The 22,071-nt window shown below is 25.5% G+C and overlaps 1 protein-coding gene across 1 annotated transcript in view; it reads right to left on the bottom strand.

Annotated features, from left to right (window-relative positions):
• Positions 1-1,140: 1,140 nt before the first annotated feature.
• Positions 1,141-22,071, bottom strand: part of LOC117171600 (protein Lilipod) — a 38,552-nt gene continuing 17,621 nt past the window's right edge. Inside the window, exons 3-9 of the mRNA XM_033359046.1 lie at positions 13,860-13,963; positions 13,649-13,775; positions 11,750-11,818; positions 11,534-11,663; positions 8,650-9,001; positions 6,368-6,599; positions 1,141-1,556 (exon numbers count right to left, since the gene is read on the bottom strand). Of these exons, the coding sequence (XP_033214937.1) occupies positions 1,318-1,556; positions 6,368-6,599; positions 8,650-9,001; positions 11,534-11,663; positions 11,750-11,818; positions 13,649-13,775; positions 13,860-13,963 (1,253 nt within the window). The 3' untranslated portion in view covers positions 1,141-1,317. The remainder of the gene's footprint in view (positions 1,557-6,367; positions 6,600-8,649; positions 9,002-11,533; positions 11,664-11,749; positions 11,819-13,648; positions 13,776-13,859; positions 13,964-22,071) is intronic.

Here is a 22,071-nt window from a genome sequence, read left to right as displayed (position 1 = left end):
GGAATTTTTATATTAAATAGCGGATAGTTTAAAATTATATTACAAATTTTCCCTACATTATCTTACAAGTAAGCTGAAGAAACAACTCGTTTCTTTCGTGATTTATTTTTGCAAACACACAAGAGCTTTCAATGCCACGTAAATAATTAAATACATATACTTCGTGAATGTACAACTTATCTAAACAGATAAATTAATTTAAAGCGACGATATCCGAAATCGAGGATAACGTATTAATAATTATAACCTAGGAGTAATAATTAGATACATACAGCATGAGTATGCCAGTGCCGTGCACACGCTAATAGTATTGTCTTCCTGACAAGATGGCTATCACATAAAATCTTGTAAAATATAAAAAATTTATATACTTAATGCTTAAATCGCAAACGCCGCAGATCCAAAATTCAATCCATTCAATCGATCAATTTTCTCAAGTAAAATCCGCTTGGCTTTGGACCTCGGCATTCCAAGTACACACAGTCGATATGCATTGAAAATGCACGTTGCTTTGTCTTTGATTAAATTTAAAAATTATTTAATTGTCAGACTTCAGTTCCGGTATTCAATGCAAACTACTATCCAACTATCGAACAATTATGTATCGAAATCTTTAAGCGATTATGGCTCAACTCAACAAATATGTACACAATAAACAAATTCTCATCATACTCACATCATCGATTTGAGAAGAAAAAAAAAGACATTACCGGGATGATTATCACTGCAAATAAATTTAACAAAATGTACAAATCGTGAGATAAATTTCAAATACTGGTTTACTTCAAAAGCGACAATGCCCTGACATCTGAAAAGCATCTCTCCGCTCTTCATTTTCAACCAGATTTCGTTGTCCCACTATTGAGCAAAATGCAGGTTCCCAATAATTTAGAATCATTGCTTACTTAAATTCGAAATCTCTCGCTCTTCCAATTAAAAAAAAAAAAACATAAGAAAAAACACTTTGGGAAATATACGTCAATTTAAAACTAACGACACAATAGATAATATGAATTATGAATCAAAAGCTTGTCCTTATCACAAATACTGGGCTGTCATCAAAGCTACGCAAGTGTATACTCCTTGTATAAATGTCTATTAAAATAGCGGTTATGCAGTGAGTTGTCGTTATTGTTTTTATGCCTTGGCATTTTATTAAAAAAAAAAAACAAAAAAAAACGAAAAACGAAAAACAAAAAACAAAAACGCGTGCGTAGCCAACTACAAGCCACGATTCATTGAAAAATATAATTTACTCGCCTTGATGCTTAGTTTTCAAGTACACTATCTTTTATTCGCTTGTATTATAAAATCAGTCTAATCTTCTTTTGTAGAAAACATTCCCGCGTTGTTCTTTCTCGTGTCGCGCCTAAAAATTCCAAGCACACTGCTTCGTAGCCTCGCGTAGATTTCTTTGCGAACTGTCGCCGTAAATTTGGTTGTTAAGCAACCGATGGTGGCGGTAGCAAAAATTAAGTTGTATAACAACACAAGCTTGAAATTTCCGAGCCACTCGATACTACCAAAGTCGCCTAACAAGTCAAAGTTCGTCATACCTGAAATAATTTAATCAAATTATAAAATTACTGACAATATTATAAACATTGCATTGTCAATTAATAAGATTCAAACCTAACAAAAATAATCATTTATATTCAAATACCAGCATCAGGGTGGCCACTATTTTTTAAATTTTCGTCTCCCGGCTTTCTCCCGGTTCTCCCGATCAATATTCTTGATTTCTCCCGGTTTATAAAAGAATTAACTTTCTTTGCGAAACCCACAGCTTTCTCATATATATTATCAATTGCGAAAATCAACAAATATCAGCAAACGTTTTTGTAAGAAATTGATTACCTTTAAATCATATTATTAAAAAGATAAGAAAATTTTTATGTCTAATAAAGGAAAATACGGAGATGCGTTTTATTGCACACTAGCAATAAATGCACGCACGCAAATCGCACTTCCCTGTCTCTGAAATTCTATTTACTAACATGAAAATATGCAAATTCCAGAATTTTTATTTAACGAGATCAAGGCTTGGCCGTTAAAGAGTTGAACCAATTTTTTAATATAAGGTTGAATTTTATGCCTTATGAGTCGAAGTGCTAAAAATTTAAAGAATTTTAATTTGATTTGAAGAATCACGAAACTAGCATGATTTCAAATTAAAATTCCAAAAATATGACAATGTCAAAAGGTTAAAAATTGAATATTTTAAGATTCAAATTTATAAAATTGGGTCATTTAAAATGCAGAGGAATTGTAATTGTATTCTTTATAATTAAAAGTGTTCAAAATTAAATAACTAAAGATTGAGAACTTTTAAAATTGAGTTATTTAAATTCAAAGAGATTAAAATTTGACAATTTAATATTGAAAACTAAATCGAATCTTTCAAAGGCAAAGTTTCTGAAATTCTAGAATTTTAAATTTCCATTACATAATAAAAATACAAGTTAACATTGAAACTGATTAGAAAACTTTTTCGAAAGTGAAAAATGAATTGAATTTTTCTTTAATAAAATCTTTCGAAATAGATAGTAATTTTAAATGGGAAACTTGAAAAATAAAAACATTTCTACTCCCGAACTTTGAAACTCAAACAAACGCGAATTTCATTTAAGACTGAAAAGAATGCAATTCTAATTGCAAAATTAAAACCTATGAAAGGAAACAATTTTAAATTGAGAACTCTGAAATTGTAACCGCTTAAGATTACCGAAATAGTCCATTTAATGATGTATCAATTTCAGATAGTTTAATTACATCGATTTTTATTTTAAACTCAATTCATAATTTTTTTATTTCAAATCTTCCATTAGAATTAATATTTCTATTTTTGAAATTGTACAATTTTATGCTTTTAAATTCGAAATTGCTTTATATGGACATCTAAAATTATTAAATTCAAACTATTGAAAATACAATACTGTGAAATTAAAAATTCAAAACCTCCAACATTTAATCTAAAAATTAAGTCAAGAAAAAATTTTAGTTTCAAGGCCTCAATGATTAAACTTTTTTAGAATTGCACATTCAAAATATAATTGTAAATTAAAATTATAGAAATTTTAAATACGATGAATATATTACTAATAAGTATCATATCACGTATCAACTGACATTTAAAAGAACTAGATAAAATTTTTTTACTAAAAGATGCGATTTTGTTAAATCAAAAATCACTGTCATTTACAGCATTCCAAATTGCAGAATTTTAAATACTGCGAGAATTATTGTGAAACTTTACATTTTGATTATTCTAAACACTATGAAAATTATATACTTTCTAGTTGGGAACGTTCAATAACAACAAAACGCGTGAATTATGAAATGTACGGAAAATCTCCCGGTATAATATTTCTCTCCCGACTTTATCCCGGTTTCCTCCCGGTGAAAGTTTTTCCCGACTTTCTCCAGGGTAGGTGGCCACCCTGCAGCATTCTAATCTCGCAATACTTTTAAAATAGCATATTTTACAAACGGAATAAAACAATATTTCCGACACAAATTAGAAATTTTCAAATTTAATTATTTATTTTAAACAAAAAATGTCTCTTCTACTATAAAAGATGACTTTTTAATAAAATACTTAAATTTTCAACAAAATAATTAAATTTGGAACAAATAGCTAAATTTTCAACCTAAAATATAAATTACCAACAAAAAATTGTCAGAGTAAAAATGAGAAATATTGAAATAAAAGTTTATCTAAATTTTTGAACCTTTAAGCCAAAAGATGAATTTTCTCTAAAAAAATTGAATTTTCAAACAAAAATTTGACTTCAGCAAAAAATTAATTTTGCACGAAACTGATGCAGTTTTATCAAAAGACACGAAATTCCAAACCAACTAAATTATTTGTTACTAAAAAAGGAGAATTTTCAACTAAAAAAGATTAACATTTAAAAAAGAAGGAAAAGTTACATTTTTACTTAAAAACTTGATTTTAAACTAAAAAAAAGCTTTTCGACTAAACAGTTACATTTTCAACCAAAGACAGAAGCCTTCAATAAAAAAAATAAAAATGAATTATCAATAAAAAGGATTATAGAAAAAAAAGTTAAACTTTCAGCCAGAGATGAATTTTCAACAAAAAATATAAACATTGCAAGAAATAATTTCTTAACAAAGTTATTCAACCAAATCTTTCACATAAAGTAGTTGAATACTAAAGCAAAGAAGAATTTTTGACAAAAAAGTTGCACTTTCAGTTAAAAAAAAAAATTATATTTCTACTAAAACAGATCAATTTTTAACTCAAAATAGGAATTTTGTAAAATAGTTTAATTTTATGTTTAAAAAGGTTTCAGTTGACTTTCTAAGACTAAAAAATATACTTTTTAACAAACAAAAATTTTCGATGAAAATAAATGCATATTTAATCCAAAAAGACGAATTTTTAACCAAAAAGGATGACCTTTTAACAAAACAGCAGAATTTTCATCCTAAAAGGTTTTAATAAACTTTTCAAGACAAAAACAGGAATTTTAAAAAGTAAATTCTCTAGGAAATAGTTTAATTTTCAACAAAACAGATGCATTTTATTTTTCTACAAAGAAAAAATAATTCTCAATAAAATTCATGCATTTTAAACTAAGAAAGATAAATTTTCGGCTAAAATGATGGAATACTCAATAGTTGATATATCGACCAAAAAAGACTTTAATTTAAATCAAAAGCAGTTGAATTCAACAAAAAACTACAACTTACCAACAAAACAGTTTAATTCTCGACCAAAACAGATTTATTTTCAACTAAATAGTTAGCCATTTTTAACAAACAAACAAATCATTTTCTGCCAAAATAGTTGAACTTTCAACCAAAAACATTAATGTTCCAGAAAAAAATGAATTTTCAACAAAGTATGTGAATTTTCCACTAAAAAGATACATTTTCAACCAAAATTTGAATATTTAAATTTTCAGTTATTAAAAAATGTTCATCCAAGGAGCTGAATTTTCATCTAAAATAATGGAATATTCAACTGGATTAGTTGAATTTTTAGTTAAACAATTTGGCCTTTTTAAATTACATTAAATAGTTAAAAATAATTATTTTATTAAAAATGTATAATAAAAGTTTATATTTAACTTGAGATGAATTCTTAACATTAAGTGTATCAGTTGATATATTAACCAAAAAAGTTTTGTAGGAACAAATTAATTAAATTAAACTGCTGAAGTTTCAATGAAAAAAATTTTTTTAATCAGGAAGATTAATTTTAAATTAAAAAGAACGAACTTTTAACAAAAAAGGTAATTTTTAACCAAAAATAGAATTGTAAAATTTTCAGTTCAAAAAATTAATTTCCAACAAAAAATAAACGAATTATCAAGTAAATAGTTAAATCCAGTAATATAAAGATACTTTTAACAATGAAAAAATATTGTTATTTAATTTTATTGCAGATAAATTAAAACTATCTGATAATTTCAGGTTTTCTAGGTGAGTAGACACCCTGATGAAGAAATTTAAATCCAATTTTTAAGTTTCACGTAAAAAATGTATCTATATCTGGTTTAATTCTGATAATTTTTAAACTTTTAAATTCAAACTTTCAAAACAAAAAAAAGTTGATAATTTAAAGTAATTAAAAAAGAATCCCTAAATTCACAATTTAAAAAAGCGTTTAAAGTCGATAATACGACATTCAAACTTGAATGATTAAATCAAGAACATTTAACTTTTCAGTTGATCAACTTAGAATATTCCATCTTCCAATGATTTAACTTTTTACACTTAAATTGAAAAGTGCTCACTTATTAATAATTCCTTTTGAAATCACTATATACTTCTTACAATTATTTTAAATTTAAATTTAAAAAAGTTAAATTAATTATTATAGTTATTTTTGTAAGTAAAATTAAACTTTCTCTACTCCCGGTAGACTATTTTAGTTTTTAATATATATTATTTTGAAAAGAAAAGATCCCATCCAAATGGAAGGCTTCAAACTTAAAATTGACTAACTATTAAGATTTTCAATTTGAAACTAATATTTAATATTTAAAATTGTAATTATCGAATTCATAAGGATTTTTCTCTCGAATTTTTCAACTAACAATGCTTTCAGTTTGAAGGAATTCAAATTTATATAAGAGCCGAAATAAAAATATTTTTTTTTAATAATAAATTTTCAAACATTGCATATTTAAAATGGTCTGATTGATCAAGTTTCGACCTTCAATTAATAAAGCTTAAACCTTACAAATCAAACATACAAATCGGAATCTTACAAATTTAAAAATTTTCAAAACAAACTCGTTCAATCTCACATTATTTCATATAAAAAGTGATCCTGCAGTTCTGAAAATCTGAAAAAAAATTACAAATAAAGAAAATAAGAAATAAAACTGACCTATTATTCGTGAGAGGAGCGGCAAAGCAGAGCTGAGCACAAGTAGAAGGACGCAGTTGGCTATAAGATCAGTGAGCGGAGTGGAATGAAGTCGAGGACGCACCCTTTTGATACCCGGAAGTGAGTACAATCCGATAGCACTTGTGGCGGCCAGATATAAAATGACAATCACTTCAATCGCCGCTCCGATTGGGCCAAGTTTCGAGAGCGAACTAATACCAAGTGTGAATTGCTTAAAAAGTTAAACAAATTATTAAACCATTCTTCTTCATATATTTTACATATTGAATTAAATTGTTCACTAGGGAATGCCCATTAATTATGCAAAGATGTTTTTATTATTATTATTATTATTATTATAATTATACATTATATGGTCAATTCCACGGGAGATTTACCCCTTACATTTTTTTGGTATGAAATATTTCTTTTCGTTCTTTGTTGAAAAATATTTAATACGTATTTTTTAAATTTCAATTACTCTCAATTACTCTTTCAATTACTCTTTCTAGTTCCAGTTATTGACACCAGGTGGCGCAATGGTAGACACCATTCTCAATATGATATTCAAAATTTCCGAGAAATAAATTTGTAAAAATTATCGTTTTAAAAAAAAGTGATCGTCTTAATTCTTTTATAACTTAAAAAGTATTTATCAAAAAAATTTCAAACAATTTATACTTCATTTCGAAGTTCAGGATCAACCGCATATTTGATAATATGTTTAAAATTTTGGTTCATAAATACTTTTTCAGTTAAAAAAATAAGTATTCAATATTTTTCAACAAAGAACGAACAAAAATTTAGGGTGTAATAATTAATTAATTTTTAATTTAATGGAATAGTTCAATTAAATAAATAATTTTCCACAAAATATATGAATTCAGAACCGAAAAGACGACCTCGGTTCGCAAAAAATTTTCACGGTCAATGAAATTAAAGAACTCGAAATCTAAAGCTAAAAAATGTTCCATTTGAATCAAAACTGAGCTCAAAATCACATTTTACATTTATTTAAATCAGAAATTATTTTCGAAATTTTTTTCAGAACTTCTAAACATTTATCAAAATGATTTGAAATCTTCCTAAACTTTTTTCTTAAATCCTGAAAAATTACCAACCAATATTTCCTCAAAATCTTCCAAATTCATTTGTAACAATTTTGGAACTCTTTCAATTTATAAAAATATTCTCTTATATTCTCATATATATATTTGTAAGCCTTTCATAATTCTTAAAAAGCTTCTAAAATTTGTTTTTCGGAAACTACTAAAATCTATATTTTGTTTTAAATTAGGCCGTGGGCTATTTGCATCAACATTCGGCATGGGCAGTCGGATTTTGTCGGTATACGTAGATATTTCGTTTAAATGATTTGAAATCATTTCAAACTTTCAATTAATTGTAAATCTCTTCAGACCTTCTAAACATCTCTTCAACTTACTCCAATTTTTTTTCGAAATTATAAGTGTTCAATGTTTATTATACACTAAAACTCAATCATTTTATTGGTAAATTAAATTTTTTTAAATAGATCAATTAAAATGGTAACGTTCGAGGTTTAGTTTTGAAGAATTGATTTATAATTACTGATTTTACATGAACAATACAATATTTATAAATATTAAGCAATTGTCATTTTTCCTAATTACAAATTTCAAATTTTAGACTAAAACAATATTTTAAATTTAATAAAAGCCCTTAATTATGAATATATTGTTTTGAAGTTATTTTTAAATTGAAACTAGTCTGTAAAGTTTCAATCGGGTGTTTACGTTTGTAAAATCAATTATTATTGTAAAATCAATTATTATTACATTCACTTGTTAATTCTTAATGTATAGTTCAATTTTATAAACCATTATCATTTATATTCAAATTCATCAACTAAATTTTTTAAGTGTTTAAAACTGCATTTAATAATTTCATTAATGAAAAATGTACGCTTAAAAGTTAAAATCCAAAATGGAAAATTTGCAAGTGAAAGATTTTCGAATTACGCATTGTAAAGTGAATGATATCATGATTTAAAAAGATAAAAATGCATCTGATTATTTAAAAAAACTGTTGAAATAAAATTTGGGACAGATTTTTTTTCTAAAAAATTGTAAGATTCCTGGTTAATAAATAAATGAAAATGATTAGCACATTATTTTTAAATTAGTACGAGGAAATGTACGTAAGATACCCTTTAGAATTTTCCGGAACCCCACCAAACCCGGAAAAGGGCTTACGCAATTAATGGACGCTCCATGATTGTAAATGGCAAATAAAATACAAACCCTTGTACTCAATGGGAGAGCTTTAATTCCGATGAGCAGCTGTAGTGTGTTTTGAACAGCGAGTAATGACGTGGTTGTCGAGAGAACGAGTAGAGCCAACATCGCCAGAGGATAAACAAGCGTTCTTCGAACCCACCAAGTTCTTCTCTGTTTGTCAAGCAGTTTTCTGCGCTTTTGGACATCTTCTAATCTTTGGGTAAGACCTCTTTGCAGAGCACCATTCCGGAGGCTCATAAGTCCGGGATTTGGACAAAGAAGCTCCTCCTCGTCATGTGCGACCATATCGCAACCTGGAGGCGACATTGGCACTGGCGAAACATAAGATTTGCCAGTTGCTTTCGCGTGCTCGAGTCTAAAAATCGAGAGCAATTATTCATATATATATTTCTTAGATACCTACATTAATTTTTTTGGTTATTATTCATCATTTTTCAGACTTCACAACCCAAAATTCTCTCAAAACAGGGAAATGGGGTCATTATTCGTGAAAATATGAAAATAAATTCTTTTAAACAAAATTAGGGTAGACGCCATATTCTTTCAAATCGAAAATATATTGTATTTAGAAAAAAAATAGATGAATTTTCAACTCAAAAAGACGAACTTTCGACAAAAGAATTCAGCTTTCAAGCTAAAAAGTCGAATTTTTAAAAAGACATCAGATTATTAAACATGAAAAAGCAGAAATTGCAACAAAAACGTTAATTTTCAACCAATAACGATAATTTTTTGACAAAATTATTGAATTTTCAAATCAAAAGACGAATCCACTACAGAACTCTTGGATTCTCAATCCCAAAATATGAACTTTTAACAGCAAAAAAGTTCAGTTTCAACAAAATAGTTCAAGTTTCTATGATATTGTTCAATTTTCTGGCCTAAGAGAGACGATTTCTCAACACAACTCTTGAATTTTTCAACCTAAACATATAAATTTTCGACAACAAATTTCATTTTTAACCAAAAGCTTGAATTTTTAATTAAATTGTTAAACTTTCGACTAAAATATTAAAATTTCAAGCCAATATCATTAATTTTCTACAAAACAGTTGAATTTTTATTATTAATAGTTAAATTTTTTATAAAAATAACTAAACTTTCAAGGCGAAAATATTAATTTTGATCAAGAATTTTAATTTCCTATTAAAAAAAGATGAAATTTCCGCAACAGAATTAAGCTTTCAAGCAAAAAACTCGAATTTTGTAGAAGACATCTGACTATTAAACCCGAAAAAATAAAAATTGCAATAAAAACGTTAATTTGCACACAATAATGATAATTTTTCGACAAAATTATTGAATTTTCAAACGAAAAGACGAATCCATTATAGAACTCTTGAATTCTCAATACTAAAATATGAATTTTTAACAACAAAAAAGTTCATTTTTAAAAAAATAGTTCAAGTTTCTATAAAACTGTTCTATTTTCAAACGAAAAAAAAAGGAATTCCCTACAGAACTCTTGAATTTTCAACCTAAACATGTGAATTTTTGACAACAAAGTTAATTTCTAACCCAACACTTTAATTTTTATCCAGGATGTTGAACTTTCGACTAAATAATTAAAATTTCAAGTAAAAACTACTGATTTTCTACAAAACAGTGGAATTTTTAAGTCAAACATAGGATTGAAAAAAAAGTAAATTTTAAACAAAAAAAGATAATTTTAATCTAAATAGTCAAAATTTCTTTCAAAATAGCTGAAGTTTCAAGGCGAAAAGATTAAATTTCACCAAGAAGATTAATTTTCTACGAAAAATGATGAAGTTTCCACAAAATACATGAATTTTCAAACAGAAAATTTAATTTTAAACCAATAAACATGAATGATGTAGGAAAATGTGATACTTGATACTTCAACCAAAAAATATTTATATTTTAAACTAGAAACAGTTAAATTCAACCAAGAAAGACGAATTTTCAACCAAATAATTTAAATAAAAAAAAGATTACAATCACATAGTTGCATTTACAATAAACTTTCAAGTAAAGAAGACGAAATTTTAACAAAACAGTTGAAGTTTCAACCCCAAAATTTGAATCTCCACAAAAAATGTTCCTATTCAACAAAATAGTTGACTTTTCTATACAATTGTTGAAGGTTCAAGCAAAAAAATACGAATTTGGACAAAAAAGTTGAATTTTCAAGAAAAAATATTAGTTTACTAAGAAAAAGGCCATTTTTTCGCAAAATACATTAATTTTCAACTAGAAAAGATCAATAATTTACCAAAAATAAAATGGTTAAATATTCAGTTAAAAAAAAATAAAATTTCAACAAAAGAGTTGAGTTTCAATAAATCAGTTGAATTTTAATCTAAAATGATCAATCTGCAACTTTAAATTTTCCAATAAAAAAGATGACTTTGATATCAAAAGACGAATTTTCTATCCAAAGTGATGAATTTTAAAACAAAACCTTTGAATATTCAACTAAAAACGTTGCATTTTTAACCAAGAAAGTTTTAATTTATACTAAAAAATCAATTTACAACCATAAAAGACGAATTTTCAACAAAACCGTTTAAGTTTCAACCAAACATTTTTTAAATTTATTTTTTACAAATTGCATACTAAATTTTTAACAAAATTGTTTAATTTTGAAGAAAAAATTCTATTTTCAATCAAATAATTATATTTTTAACCGAAAATATGAATTTTCAACAAATATATAATAGTGGATTTTTCCATTAAAAAGAATAAGCTTTCAACGTAAAATAGTTGGATTTTCTCTTAGGATTTCACATTTAAGCGAGAAACAAAAAACGACCAAAAAGGGAAAGTTCCTTCAAAACAGGGGAAAAAAGACGAATTCGTGAAAAATGGGAAAATGGAGGATTATAGGAGAGAGTGTGAAGTATGTGTTTCAATTCCAAAGTCTTACCTCCTTTTTATGCAGTCCTCCTCTAAACTGTAGGCGAAAAATTCTTCGTCAAGATTTTTTAAAAACTGCGGCTTGACTAGGAAAGAACCGACGACTCCAAAGAGCCGAACAAATCCAACTGGCGTGCACACTGAAAACCCGCATGTCCAAATAAGTCTATCAAACCACTTATTGATAAACATTAATTATTAAATAATCTTTTGCAATAGTACTTACGCAATAACATAACTACTCCCACGAAAGAAACGCACGAATACAAAAATGGTAAGTAATAACTCCATAAATCTGGAAATAAAAACAGTGGATTAAATAAAGGACTTGAAAGAATTCAATTAAATTGAAGACAAACGAATGACAACTAAATAAGGACCGATTTTTAGAAATTCCATTTTAAAGATTACAAACAATTAAGTTTCATACAAACAAACAAACAAATTTTAGGGTGTGTACTCAAATCCTAGAAAAAATACCCCGACAATTCCAGATTTTTCCACGTATTTCAAGTTTTTTTTTCAGGTATAATTTTTCATATCACAGAGTCATTTAACTATTTAAAATTTTTAAAAACAATCTAATCGGAATATGCATAGAGTTTCGCGAGTTTAATATAAATAATGTTTTTTTTTCAGTTTCTAGGTATTCAATTAATATGTTTTAATTAGAAAGCTTTGACAAATTATATAAACAATATTCTTAAATATCGACTAGTCAAATATTTAAAAATTACTAGTAGCATAAATATTTTTTGAATTTATCTCCTAACTTTTCAAGTTAAAAAAATTGCATTTTCAACAAGATAAAAGAATTTTCAACTAAAATGATGGGATATTCAATTGGAATAGTTAAATTTTCAACTAAAATTATGAATCTTGAACTAGAATAGTTGAATTTTAAACCAAAAAGATTAATTTTCAGCTAAAATGATTATTCTTAAACTATATTAATTGAATTATCAACAAAAAACATCAATTGTCAACCAAAAACTGTATAGTTAAATTTTCAGTTAGAAAAATTAATGTTCAAAGTGATATATTTTCAATAAAATTAATGGCATACTTAATTGTAAAAGTTGCATTTTCAGCTAAAAATAACTTTTAACCAAAGAAACTCATTTTCAAAAATATAGTTATATTTTCAAACAAAGTGATGGATTTTCAACTGAAATGACAAATTTTCAACTAAAATAGTTGAATTTCAAACCAAAAAATGAAGTTTTTACTAAAATGATGTATCTTTAACCAGAATAATCGAACTTTCAACCAAGCAGATTAATTTCTACCAAAAGATGTGAATTTTAACTCAAATTTAATGGTTCAATTTTTAGTTTAAAAAATTATTAACTAGAGATTTTTAAAGTAAATGCAATAGTTGATATTTCAAGAAAAAAATTGTATTTTTAATCAACAACAGTAGAATTCATCTAAAAATTATAACTGTTCAACATGAGTTGAATTTTCAACTGAAAAAGATACAAAATTGCAAATAGACTGTTGAATTTTCAAGACTAAGGATAAATTTTCAAGCACATACTTGAATTTTGTACTAAAAACGATATATTTTCAACAAAAAATAGAATAGTTAGATTTTCAGTAAAAAAAATCATTTCAGATAAAACCGCAGAACAGAGAAATTAAAAAAAAATTATTTTCAACCTTCCTAAATATTTAAAATAATATCCACATGCTTCTATAATTTTTAGTAAATTTTGTACCATGTATTATAGAAATAATTTTGTTTTTGGTCCTTATCCAGTTGTCGTCATATTTTCATTAATTCATATCATATCAAGAAATACACAAATATTATTGCACATATTTAGCAGACCCGAAAATATACTTACTATATTTTGGCGATTTCGTAAAAAAATCAGCAATTTTGAAATTTATGAGATAGAAAACTGGATAAGAGTTCTTATTGTTTTCATATTTTCAATGCAGATTTCATAGGGAGCAGATGTTTCTAAAATGTTATCAAAATTTTCTATTTGAAAACCTATTGTAGAAAACTTTTTTTGTTCAGCCTGTACAATTTAATTGATGTTTCTTATCCAGTTGTCATTCTTCTTTCTTCAATTGTAAATCAGTGATTGATTGACAGTCGATTGAAAATACTTACTGAGTAGCGTGTGAAGGTTCGACTTTTGATAGTCGATAAGAGAGGACATAACATAAGTCATTCCTAGTACTAGCATTCCTAGTAAGCACAAAACTGTCACAGTTTCGTAAACTCGAGACATGATTCCCTAAAAGATTATATAAAAAAATTAGATCATTTTTATTTAGATTTCATTCAAACCTCTAAATTCTAAACTATTAATTGAAATTACCTTTTTATATCCGGCGAATCCTTCCGATTCGGTGAAAAGGTAGGCGAATGGGAGGAAAACGAAAAGGGAGAGGTTCGAAAATAGGAAAACGTGATTCCATAATCCTGAAAATTGAAAAAAAAGTATTAATTGTAAGTAAGTCGGGTGGCCGTTTTAATCGACGAAATAAGTTCCCGGTCATTTCCCGGTTCGTAAACATTTTTCACGGCCAATGAAATAAAAAAAAATGGAACATTAAAGCTAAAAAATTTTCCACTTGAGATAATAAAAACTGAGCTGCAAATGAAAGCACTCAAAGTGGAACTATTATATTTTGAACTTTTAAACTTGAAATTAAAAACTTTAATTAAAGTTTTTTTATTCCATTGCTCAATATTTTACGCGCATAAAATTGAAGATACTAACATTTTTCAATACAAAAAATATAAATCCACGTTATCATTTAAACGCTCTAAATAAAAAAATCAATCAATGGACTTTAAAATTTTCAAAATTATATAATTTTAAGGAATTTTAAGCTAGATACATTCTTTTTAAATAGTTTAAACATCCTTGGCAAGCTTCGAAATTTTATTTCAAAATCTAGAAGTTGTTTTAAGTTTAAAATGATTTCGGAAATGTTTTCAGAACTTCTAAATATCTGTCAAAATGAATTGAATTTTTTCTACAATTTTCAAAAAATCCTGCACATCTTAGAAAATTTCTTTACAATTTGGATGTATAAATAAAAATGGAATATTTATTATTTGTAGGCGAAATTTGAATAATTTTAAGAATATGTAGCAGTTTTGAAAAGATTCAAACTTAATGTAAAACTTGAAATGATAGCCTAATATAAAACAAAATGTAGATTTTCGCAGATTTTACACAAAAAATTAGATTCTTTTCAAGAATTGCTAAAGGCTTCAAAAGAATAAAAACATTATCTTAAGATTCCTAGGAAAATTAAAAATAACTTTTCATTTTGAAAAATTATTTTAAGAGAATAATTAAAAAGTTTTTTAAAGATTTATACAAAAATTAAAAAAAAAAAGATTCTAGAAGATTTTAATAAAACTTTCTTAAATTTGCATGATAATTTTTAATCTTTTTAAAACTCCGAAATATCTCTTAAAATTACTCAAATTTTTTCTACAAATATTCATTTGTAAATTATACATCAAAAATTAAAAATCTCACTTACAAATTAAGCATTTTTCAAATACAATAATTAAAATTGTAGCGTTCAAAGTTTGAAGGCTCTTCGAAATTTTAACAATTCCAGGTTCCCTATGTCAAACAATTCAGTTAAAGATTCTTTACTTTTAAATATTTGGTTTCAATTTACTTGTCTTAAAAAAATTCAAATATTGCTAAATATTCAATAATTATCTTTTTTTCACTGACTTTTTCTTCGCGTAAATGCGCCATTTAATTATTCAACAAATTTGAGAACCTTGAATTTCAAAGTAATGAAAGTACAAATCATTCAAATCTGCAAGTAAATATATAGGAAATATTTAAAATCAAAAAGCAACGTAACAAATAAATTTTATTTAATATTGAAGGCTTCAAACTTAAAATTGCTCAACTATGTCTTAAGATTTTCAATTTAAAAATATCTATATTTTAACATTTGCATTTGAAAGGATTGAATTTACAAGGAATCAAACTGCGAAGAATGCAACACTATTGCTTTCAATATGAAATATATTTGTTAAATTGAGAAGGATTACGATTCAAATGATTGAATTTCATATTATTGAATTTCAAACACTATAATTTAATATTACTTAACTTATCAATTCTAATTATCAATATTGACAAATTTTAAACTGAAACTAAACCATTTTTTAAATATATTTCAATAAATTTTAATATTTCGAATTAGATAAATGTTAGACATAAAAAATAAAATTCGCGCCTGGAAAATTTAACGATTTTACAATTCTTTAAAATGTAAACAAATTAAAACCTTGAGAAGTACAGGAAGTACGTTGAGAAGTACGTTTAATTAATTTTGAGAAGAACGTTTTAATTAAAGAAAAAAAATTCCCTGTCATTTTCCGGTTCGTCAAAATTTTTCACGGCCAATGAAATTTAAAAAATCGAACACTAAAGCTAAAAAAATATTTGGAGTAATAAAATCTGAGATGCAAATAAAAGCATTCAAACTGGAACTCTTCAATTTTTAACTTTTACAATTGAAGTTTAAACGTTGTTTAATTCAAACATGTTGTATTTAAATGCTGAAAAATTTAAATTTTTATAAGTGGAAGAGTTCAAAGATTCCGATTTAGTTCCAAAAATATAAATCCACGTTCTCATTTTCAACGCTCTTGTCCCCGGGCCCTTTTCCAATTTCCCTGTCATCCAATTGTTATTATTATTGCTTAACCAACTCTGTCCCCGGGCTCTTTTCCAATTTCCACTTGAAAATTATTTAAAAAAATTATTATAAAAATTATTCCCCCTAGTTGAAAATTCAACTTTTTGGGTTAAAAATGCAAATAATGAATTAAGTCTGTTCGGCTTTTAAAATCTTACATGATTTGAGTTAAAATCGGCGTGAGCCAGATTGGTTTTTATCTATAATAAAATTTTTAATATTTGCACGAAACATTAAAAATCGAACGATTATATTTTTTTATAAACTGAGAACACTTCTTAAATGGAAAATTAAATGATTTTAATTTTAAATAGTTTAAAAATCCTTAGAATGCTTCGAAATTTTTTTTCAAACTTTGAAACATTTACATGTTGTTTTACATTTGATCAAATGTTTTATTATTTTTGAAATTTTTCGCAAGTTCTACACATCATTTGAAATGATTCGAGTTAAATTAAAGACATTTTCTGAAAATATTCCACATTAATTATTTATCAATTTAAAAATCTTATTAAATATTCTCTAAAAATCAATTTATCAAAATAAATTTTTTTTTAATTTTCCTAAGGAATGTTTTAAAAAATTTTTTTGAAGCTTTTGAAAAACTGGGACACTTATTTTAAATTATTTGAAATCATTTCGATTTTTAAATTAATTTTCAAATATTTAAAAACTTTTAACTATTTCTTCAACTTAATCGATTTTTTTCAAAGTATTCTTTTTTAGATGCACAATTTAATGTGTATATAAAAATTCAACGATGTGTATTAAAAATTATATTTTTAAATAGAGAAATTAAAATTGTAACATTTAAAATTTAGTTTTTTTCTTCAGTTTTGAATATTTAATTTAAAATTACTGACTATAAATGAACACTCAGATATTTCTAAATATTAAGTAACTGTTCATTTTCTTAATTAAAAAATTTCAAATTGAATAGTTAAAAATGGATTATTTTAGATTGAAACAATATTCGTAATTTAATAAAAGCGTTTATTTATGAATATATTATTAAAGTTATTTTAAAAGTTAAAATAGTTTATAAACTACAGTTCAATTTTTAAAATCATTAATTATTGTATATTCACAGTAATATTCCAATTATTAAAAAAAAACAGTTGAAATGAAAGTTGTACAGATTTTTTTCGAAAAATTGTAAAATTCCCGGTTAAAAAATAAATTCAATGTCATTTTCAGGTTTTCCCCGGTCTCATAAAATTCCTGATCAGTAAATAAATTTACTGTGATTGCCAGCCCTTAAAAATTTCCGGTCAATTTCCAACTTGGTGATGTCACTGAAGTTCGCAACGTTTATAAACGAAAATAATTTTTTTTAGTTACTGAAATAAATAATGCCTAAATATATTGGCCTTTCGAATTCGAATTTTTCCGTGTACGTTTCAGAGTACGTGAGTGGATAAAAAGAAGTATGCTGATACGGACATCGCGATTAAACTTTTTCTTACGTTGTTAAACATCGAGTACGAAAACATGATACAAGACAATTTTAAAACTGGACGTTTAGCGGAAAGTTGTAATTTTTTCAGATTTTGTTTTCATCTACATTTTAATAGTGCGTGGGCGAACAATTCGCAGTCGTCCAATAAGGATATTGGGTTTGTCCGACATCGAGCGCAAGTAATTAGAAAAATAAAATTCGATATTGAATGATATTGAGATGAATTTGTTTTTTTCTAATGCCCGGAATCAAATAAAAGTAACTATTGCAAGAAAATTCTAGAACAGAGTGTTTAGTGGAAAGTCAGCATTTTTTCCAAATATCAAATAGGTATAGCTTAATTCATCAACAGACCTCGGACTCATTTCAGAGATCAAAAATTGGGTAAATATTGTCACAAGTTTGAAAAATAGTGTCATAACTTTTTTCAACTATTATACTTATATGCAGTCAAAAATAAATTGTGCAATGGTAAATTAACTTTATTTTTTAGGCAAAATTTCCAGTTTTCGAGTCTAATATTTTCAAAGTATTAAATTCGTAGAATAAAATTCCCGGTCATTTCACGGTTTTTTCCCGGTTCGCAAACATTTTTCACGGTCAATGAAATTTAAAAACTCGAACTCTATTCTAAACATTTTTCCATTTAAAGTAATAAGCAATGAACAACAAATTAAATTTACACGTATAAAATGGATGGTACTAACACTTTTCACTTGAAAATTTTTAAATGCAATGCAGATAAACAGCAACATTTAGAACTTTTATAAATTATAGAGTTCAAAGATTCAAGATTAAATTCCAAAAATATAAATCCACGTTAACATTTTTGATACTCTAAATTAAAGAATCAAGCAAGATTTTATTTCGAAATATGAAAAAAATTAGAAGTGGTTTTATATTTTTCCAAATTTAAAATCATTTTTGAAATTTTTTTCGAACCGTTTAGATATACTCTTAAATGAATTGAATTTTTCCTACAACTTTTAGAAAATCCTGCAAATTAAAGAAAAAATCCTTAAAATTTGAATTTATAATTAACAATAGGAACACTTATTATTTGTAGAAAAAATTACAGTAATTTTAAGAGATATTCAGAAGTTTAGAAAATATTAAAATTAAATTTAGAACTTGAAATTATTTCAAATAATTCACACGAAGTTTGTGACCCGAAAAAATTGGGCTATTCGTACCGAAATTTTTGTGCAAATACCCACAGCTGAATTTAAAACAAAATGCACATTTTTGCAGATTTCAAACAAAAAATTTAGAAACTTTTTAAGAATTGTGAATGGCTTAAATAGAATAGAAACATTTTCTTAAGATTCCTAGGAAAATTGAAAATGACTTTTCATTTTGAAAAATTATTGTAGCAGAAAATTTTTAAAAATGTTAAGAGATTTCCAAAATGATCAAAACTTCTTTTCAATCACTTGAAGACATTTGAAGTTTTTAATTGTTTTTGAATCTTTTGAAAACTACGAAATATATTCTGAAATTATTCAAATTTTGTTTAGAAATAATAAGTGTTCAATTGCTATTTATACGTGAAAAATTAACAATTTCATTTACAAACATTTTTTAAACAGAACAATTTAAATTGTAACGTTAGAAGTTGAAAAGATCTTCGAAATTCTACAGATTCAAAGTTTTCTATGTAAAACAATACAGTTTCAAAGTGTTTACTTTTACATATATTTGTATTCAATTTATTCGCCTTAAATGAACAGTGACATTTCTAATGGCTGAAAAAATTAATTAAAAACAAATTAATTTATTTATTCAATTTCATAAAAAGAATAATATAAAGGAAGACCGGTCATTTCCCGGTTTTTTCCCAGTTGACAAACATTTTTCACGGTCAATGAAATTAAAAAAAAGGAACACGAAAGCTAAATAATTTTCCACTTGAGGTAATAAAAACTGAGCTTTAAATTAAAGCACTCAAAGTGGAACTATTAAATTTTGAACTTTTAAAATTTAAATTTAACAGTTTTTAATTTAAAAATTTTTTATTCAAATGCTCAATAATTTACGCGTATAAAATTGAAGGTACTAACATTTTTCAATATAAAAATAAATAAATCCACGTTATCATTTTCAATGCTCTAAATTAAAAAATCAATCAATGAACTTTAAAATGTTCGAAATTATATAATTTTAAGGAATTTTAAGCTAGAAACATCAAATATTGAAAAATTAAAAAAAAATTTAACAGAACACTTCTTAAATTAGAAATTAAAATATTTTCTTTTTAAATAGTTTAAACGTTCTTGAAAAGCTTCAAATTTTTATTTCAAAATCTTGAGAAATCTAGAAGTTGTTTTAAAATTTGTTTTAAATTAAATATTATTTCGGAAATGTTTTCAGAACTTCTAAATATCTGTCAAAATTAATTCAATTTTGTTAACAAATTTTTAAAAAATCCTGCACATTTTAGAAAATTTCTTTACAATATGGATGTTTAAATAAAAATTGAACATTTATTATTTGCAGGCGAAATTTAAGTAATTTTAAGAATATGTGGCAGTTTTGAAAAGATTCAAACTTTATGTATAACTTGAAATGATAGCCTAATATAAAACAAAATGTAGATTTTCGCAGCTTTTTAACAAAAAAATTAGATCCTTTTCAAGAATTGTGAAGGGCTTCAAAAGTATAAAAACATTTTCTTAAGATTCCTAGGAAAATTCAAAATAATTTTTCATTTTGAAAAATTATTTTAAGAAAATATTTTAAAAGTTCTTCAAAGATTTAAACAAAATTTTCAAAAAAGATTCTAGAAGATTTCAAGAAAACGTTCTAAAATTTTCATGATAATTTTTAATCTTTTTAAAACTCTTAAATATCTCTTAAAATTACTCAAATGTTTTCTACAAATATTCATTTGTAAATTATACATCAAAATTTAAAAATCTCACTTACAAATTAAGCATTTTTCAAATACAAAAATTAAAATTGTAGCGTTTAAAGTTTGAAGGCTCTTCGAAATTTTAACGATTCCAAGTTCCCTATGTCAAACAATTCAGTTAAAGATTCTCTACTTTTAAATATTTGGTTTCAATTTACTAGTCTTAAATGAAAATTCCAATATTGCTCAATATTCAATAATTAATCTTTGTTTTAATAAAAATTTTCAAATTGAATGGTTTAAAAATTGAATATTTTAGACTGAAACCATATTTTAAATTTAATAAAATCCTTTAATTAAGAATATATTATTATGAACTTGTTTTTAAGTAGAAAATAGTTTATAAACTTTCAGTCACACGTTCACATTTGTTTAATGACTAAGCCTTTCAAATTAAAACCGTTTAAGTTTTAACGTTAAAATCTGAAAATTCTTAAATTTTGAACTGATTTAAAATCGTTTTCTCAAATCGTTTTCGTTCACTTTTTATTACTTAAAATACAGAAGAATTAAAAAAATTATTTATTTATTAAATAAATATGTTTTTTATCCAAAATTCTCAACGTCAAAGGCTTTAATTTTTTATTTCTTCAAGTCTTTAAGAAAGCATTTCAAAATTCTTTAAATTAAAAATATAAGCTTAGAAATAAAAATTTTAAATAGAAAATTTTTAAAGTAAAAACATGTAGAATTACGCATCGTAAGCTAAATAATAGCTTAATTGAAAAAACATAACAATTCCACTAATTATTTCAAAACTGTAGAAATCGAACGTAGACAGATTTTTCTTCTACAAATTTGTCAAATTCCCGGTCAAAAAAATGCACTGTCATTTCCCGGTTTTTCCCGGTCTCAAAAAATTCCCGGTCATTTCCCGATCCAGCGGCCACCATGTAGAATAAATGATATTATATTAATCTCAATTCGTATTAAACTTTCGAATGCAAACAGTTACAATCTGGAAATTCTTAAATGTTGAACAAATTTAGAATCGTTTGGTCAAATCAATTATTGTTCAGTTTTTTATACTTTAATTATTTACAAAACTGTTGAAATCGAACTTGGGCAAATTTTTCTCTTAAAAATGTATAAAATTCCCGGTCAAGAAATATATTCACTGTCATTTCCAGTGGTTTTCCCGGTCTTAGAAAATTCCCAGTCATTCCCCGGTCCAGCGGCCACCCTGAATTTAATCTTCTGTGTTGAAAATTAATCTTTTTGGTTGAAAATGTAACTAATACTTGATTAAAAGTTGAATGGCTTTCTTAATTCAAACGAAACAGTACGCTTTAGCTCCCCTCCCCCCAAGGACGAAGCGTGCGAAAAAGTTCAAAAATATTTTTCAAGGAAAAGTAAAGAAATAGTCGCATTAGCGGACAATTGTGAGAAAATCGTGTTTTCAATGTAATTGTTTTTTAAATAGTAGTAATCTAATCGAACTAATTATTTTTCTTCTGAGAGAAACATTTTCCAA

Source organism: Belonocnema kinseyi, chromosome 4, assembly GCF_010883055.1.
Source record: "Belonocnema kinseyi isolate 2016_QV_RU_SX_M_011 chromosome 4, B_treatae_v1, whole genome shotgun sequence".
NCBI classification, from domain to species: domain Eukaryota; kingdom Metazoa; phylum Arthropoda; class Insecta; order Hymenoptera; family Cynipidae; genus Belonocnema; species Belonocnema kinseyi.
The sequence above is the reverse complement of the archived record's forward strand: the minus strand, read 5'-3'. Positions and strand labels throughout refer to the sequence as shown.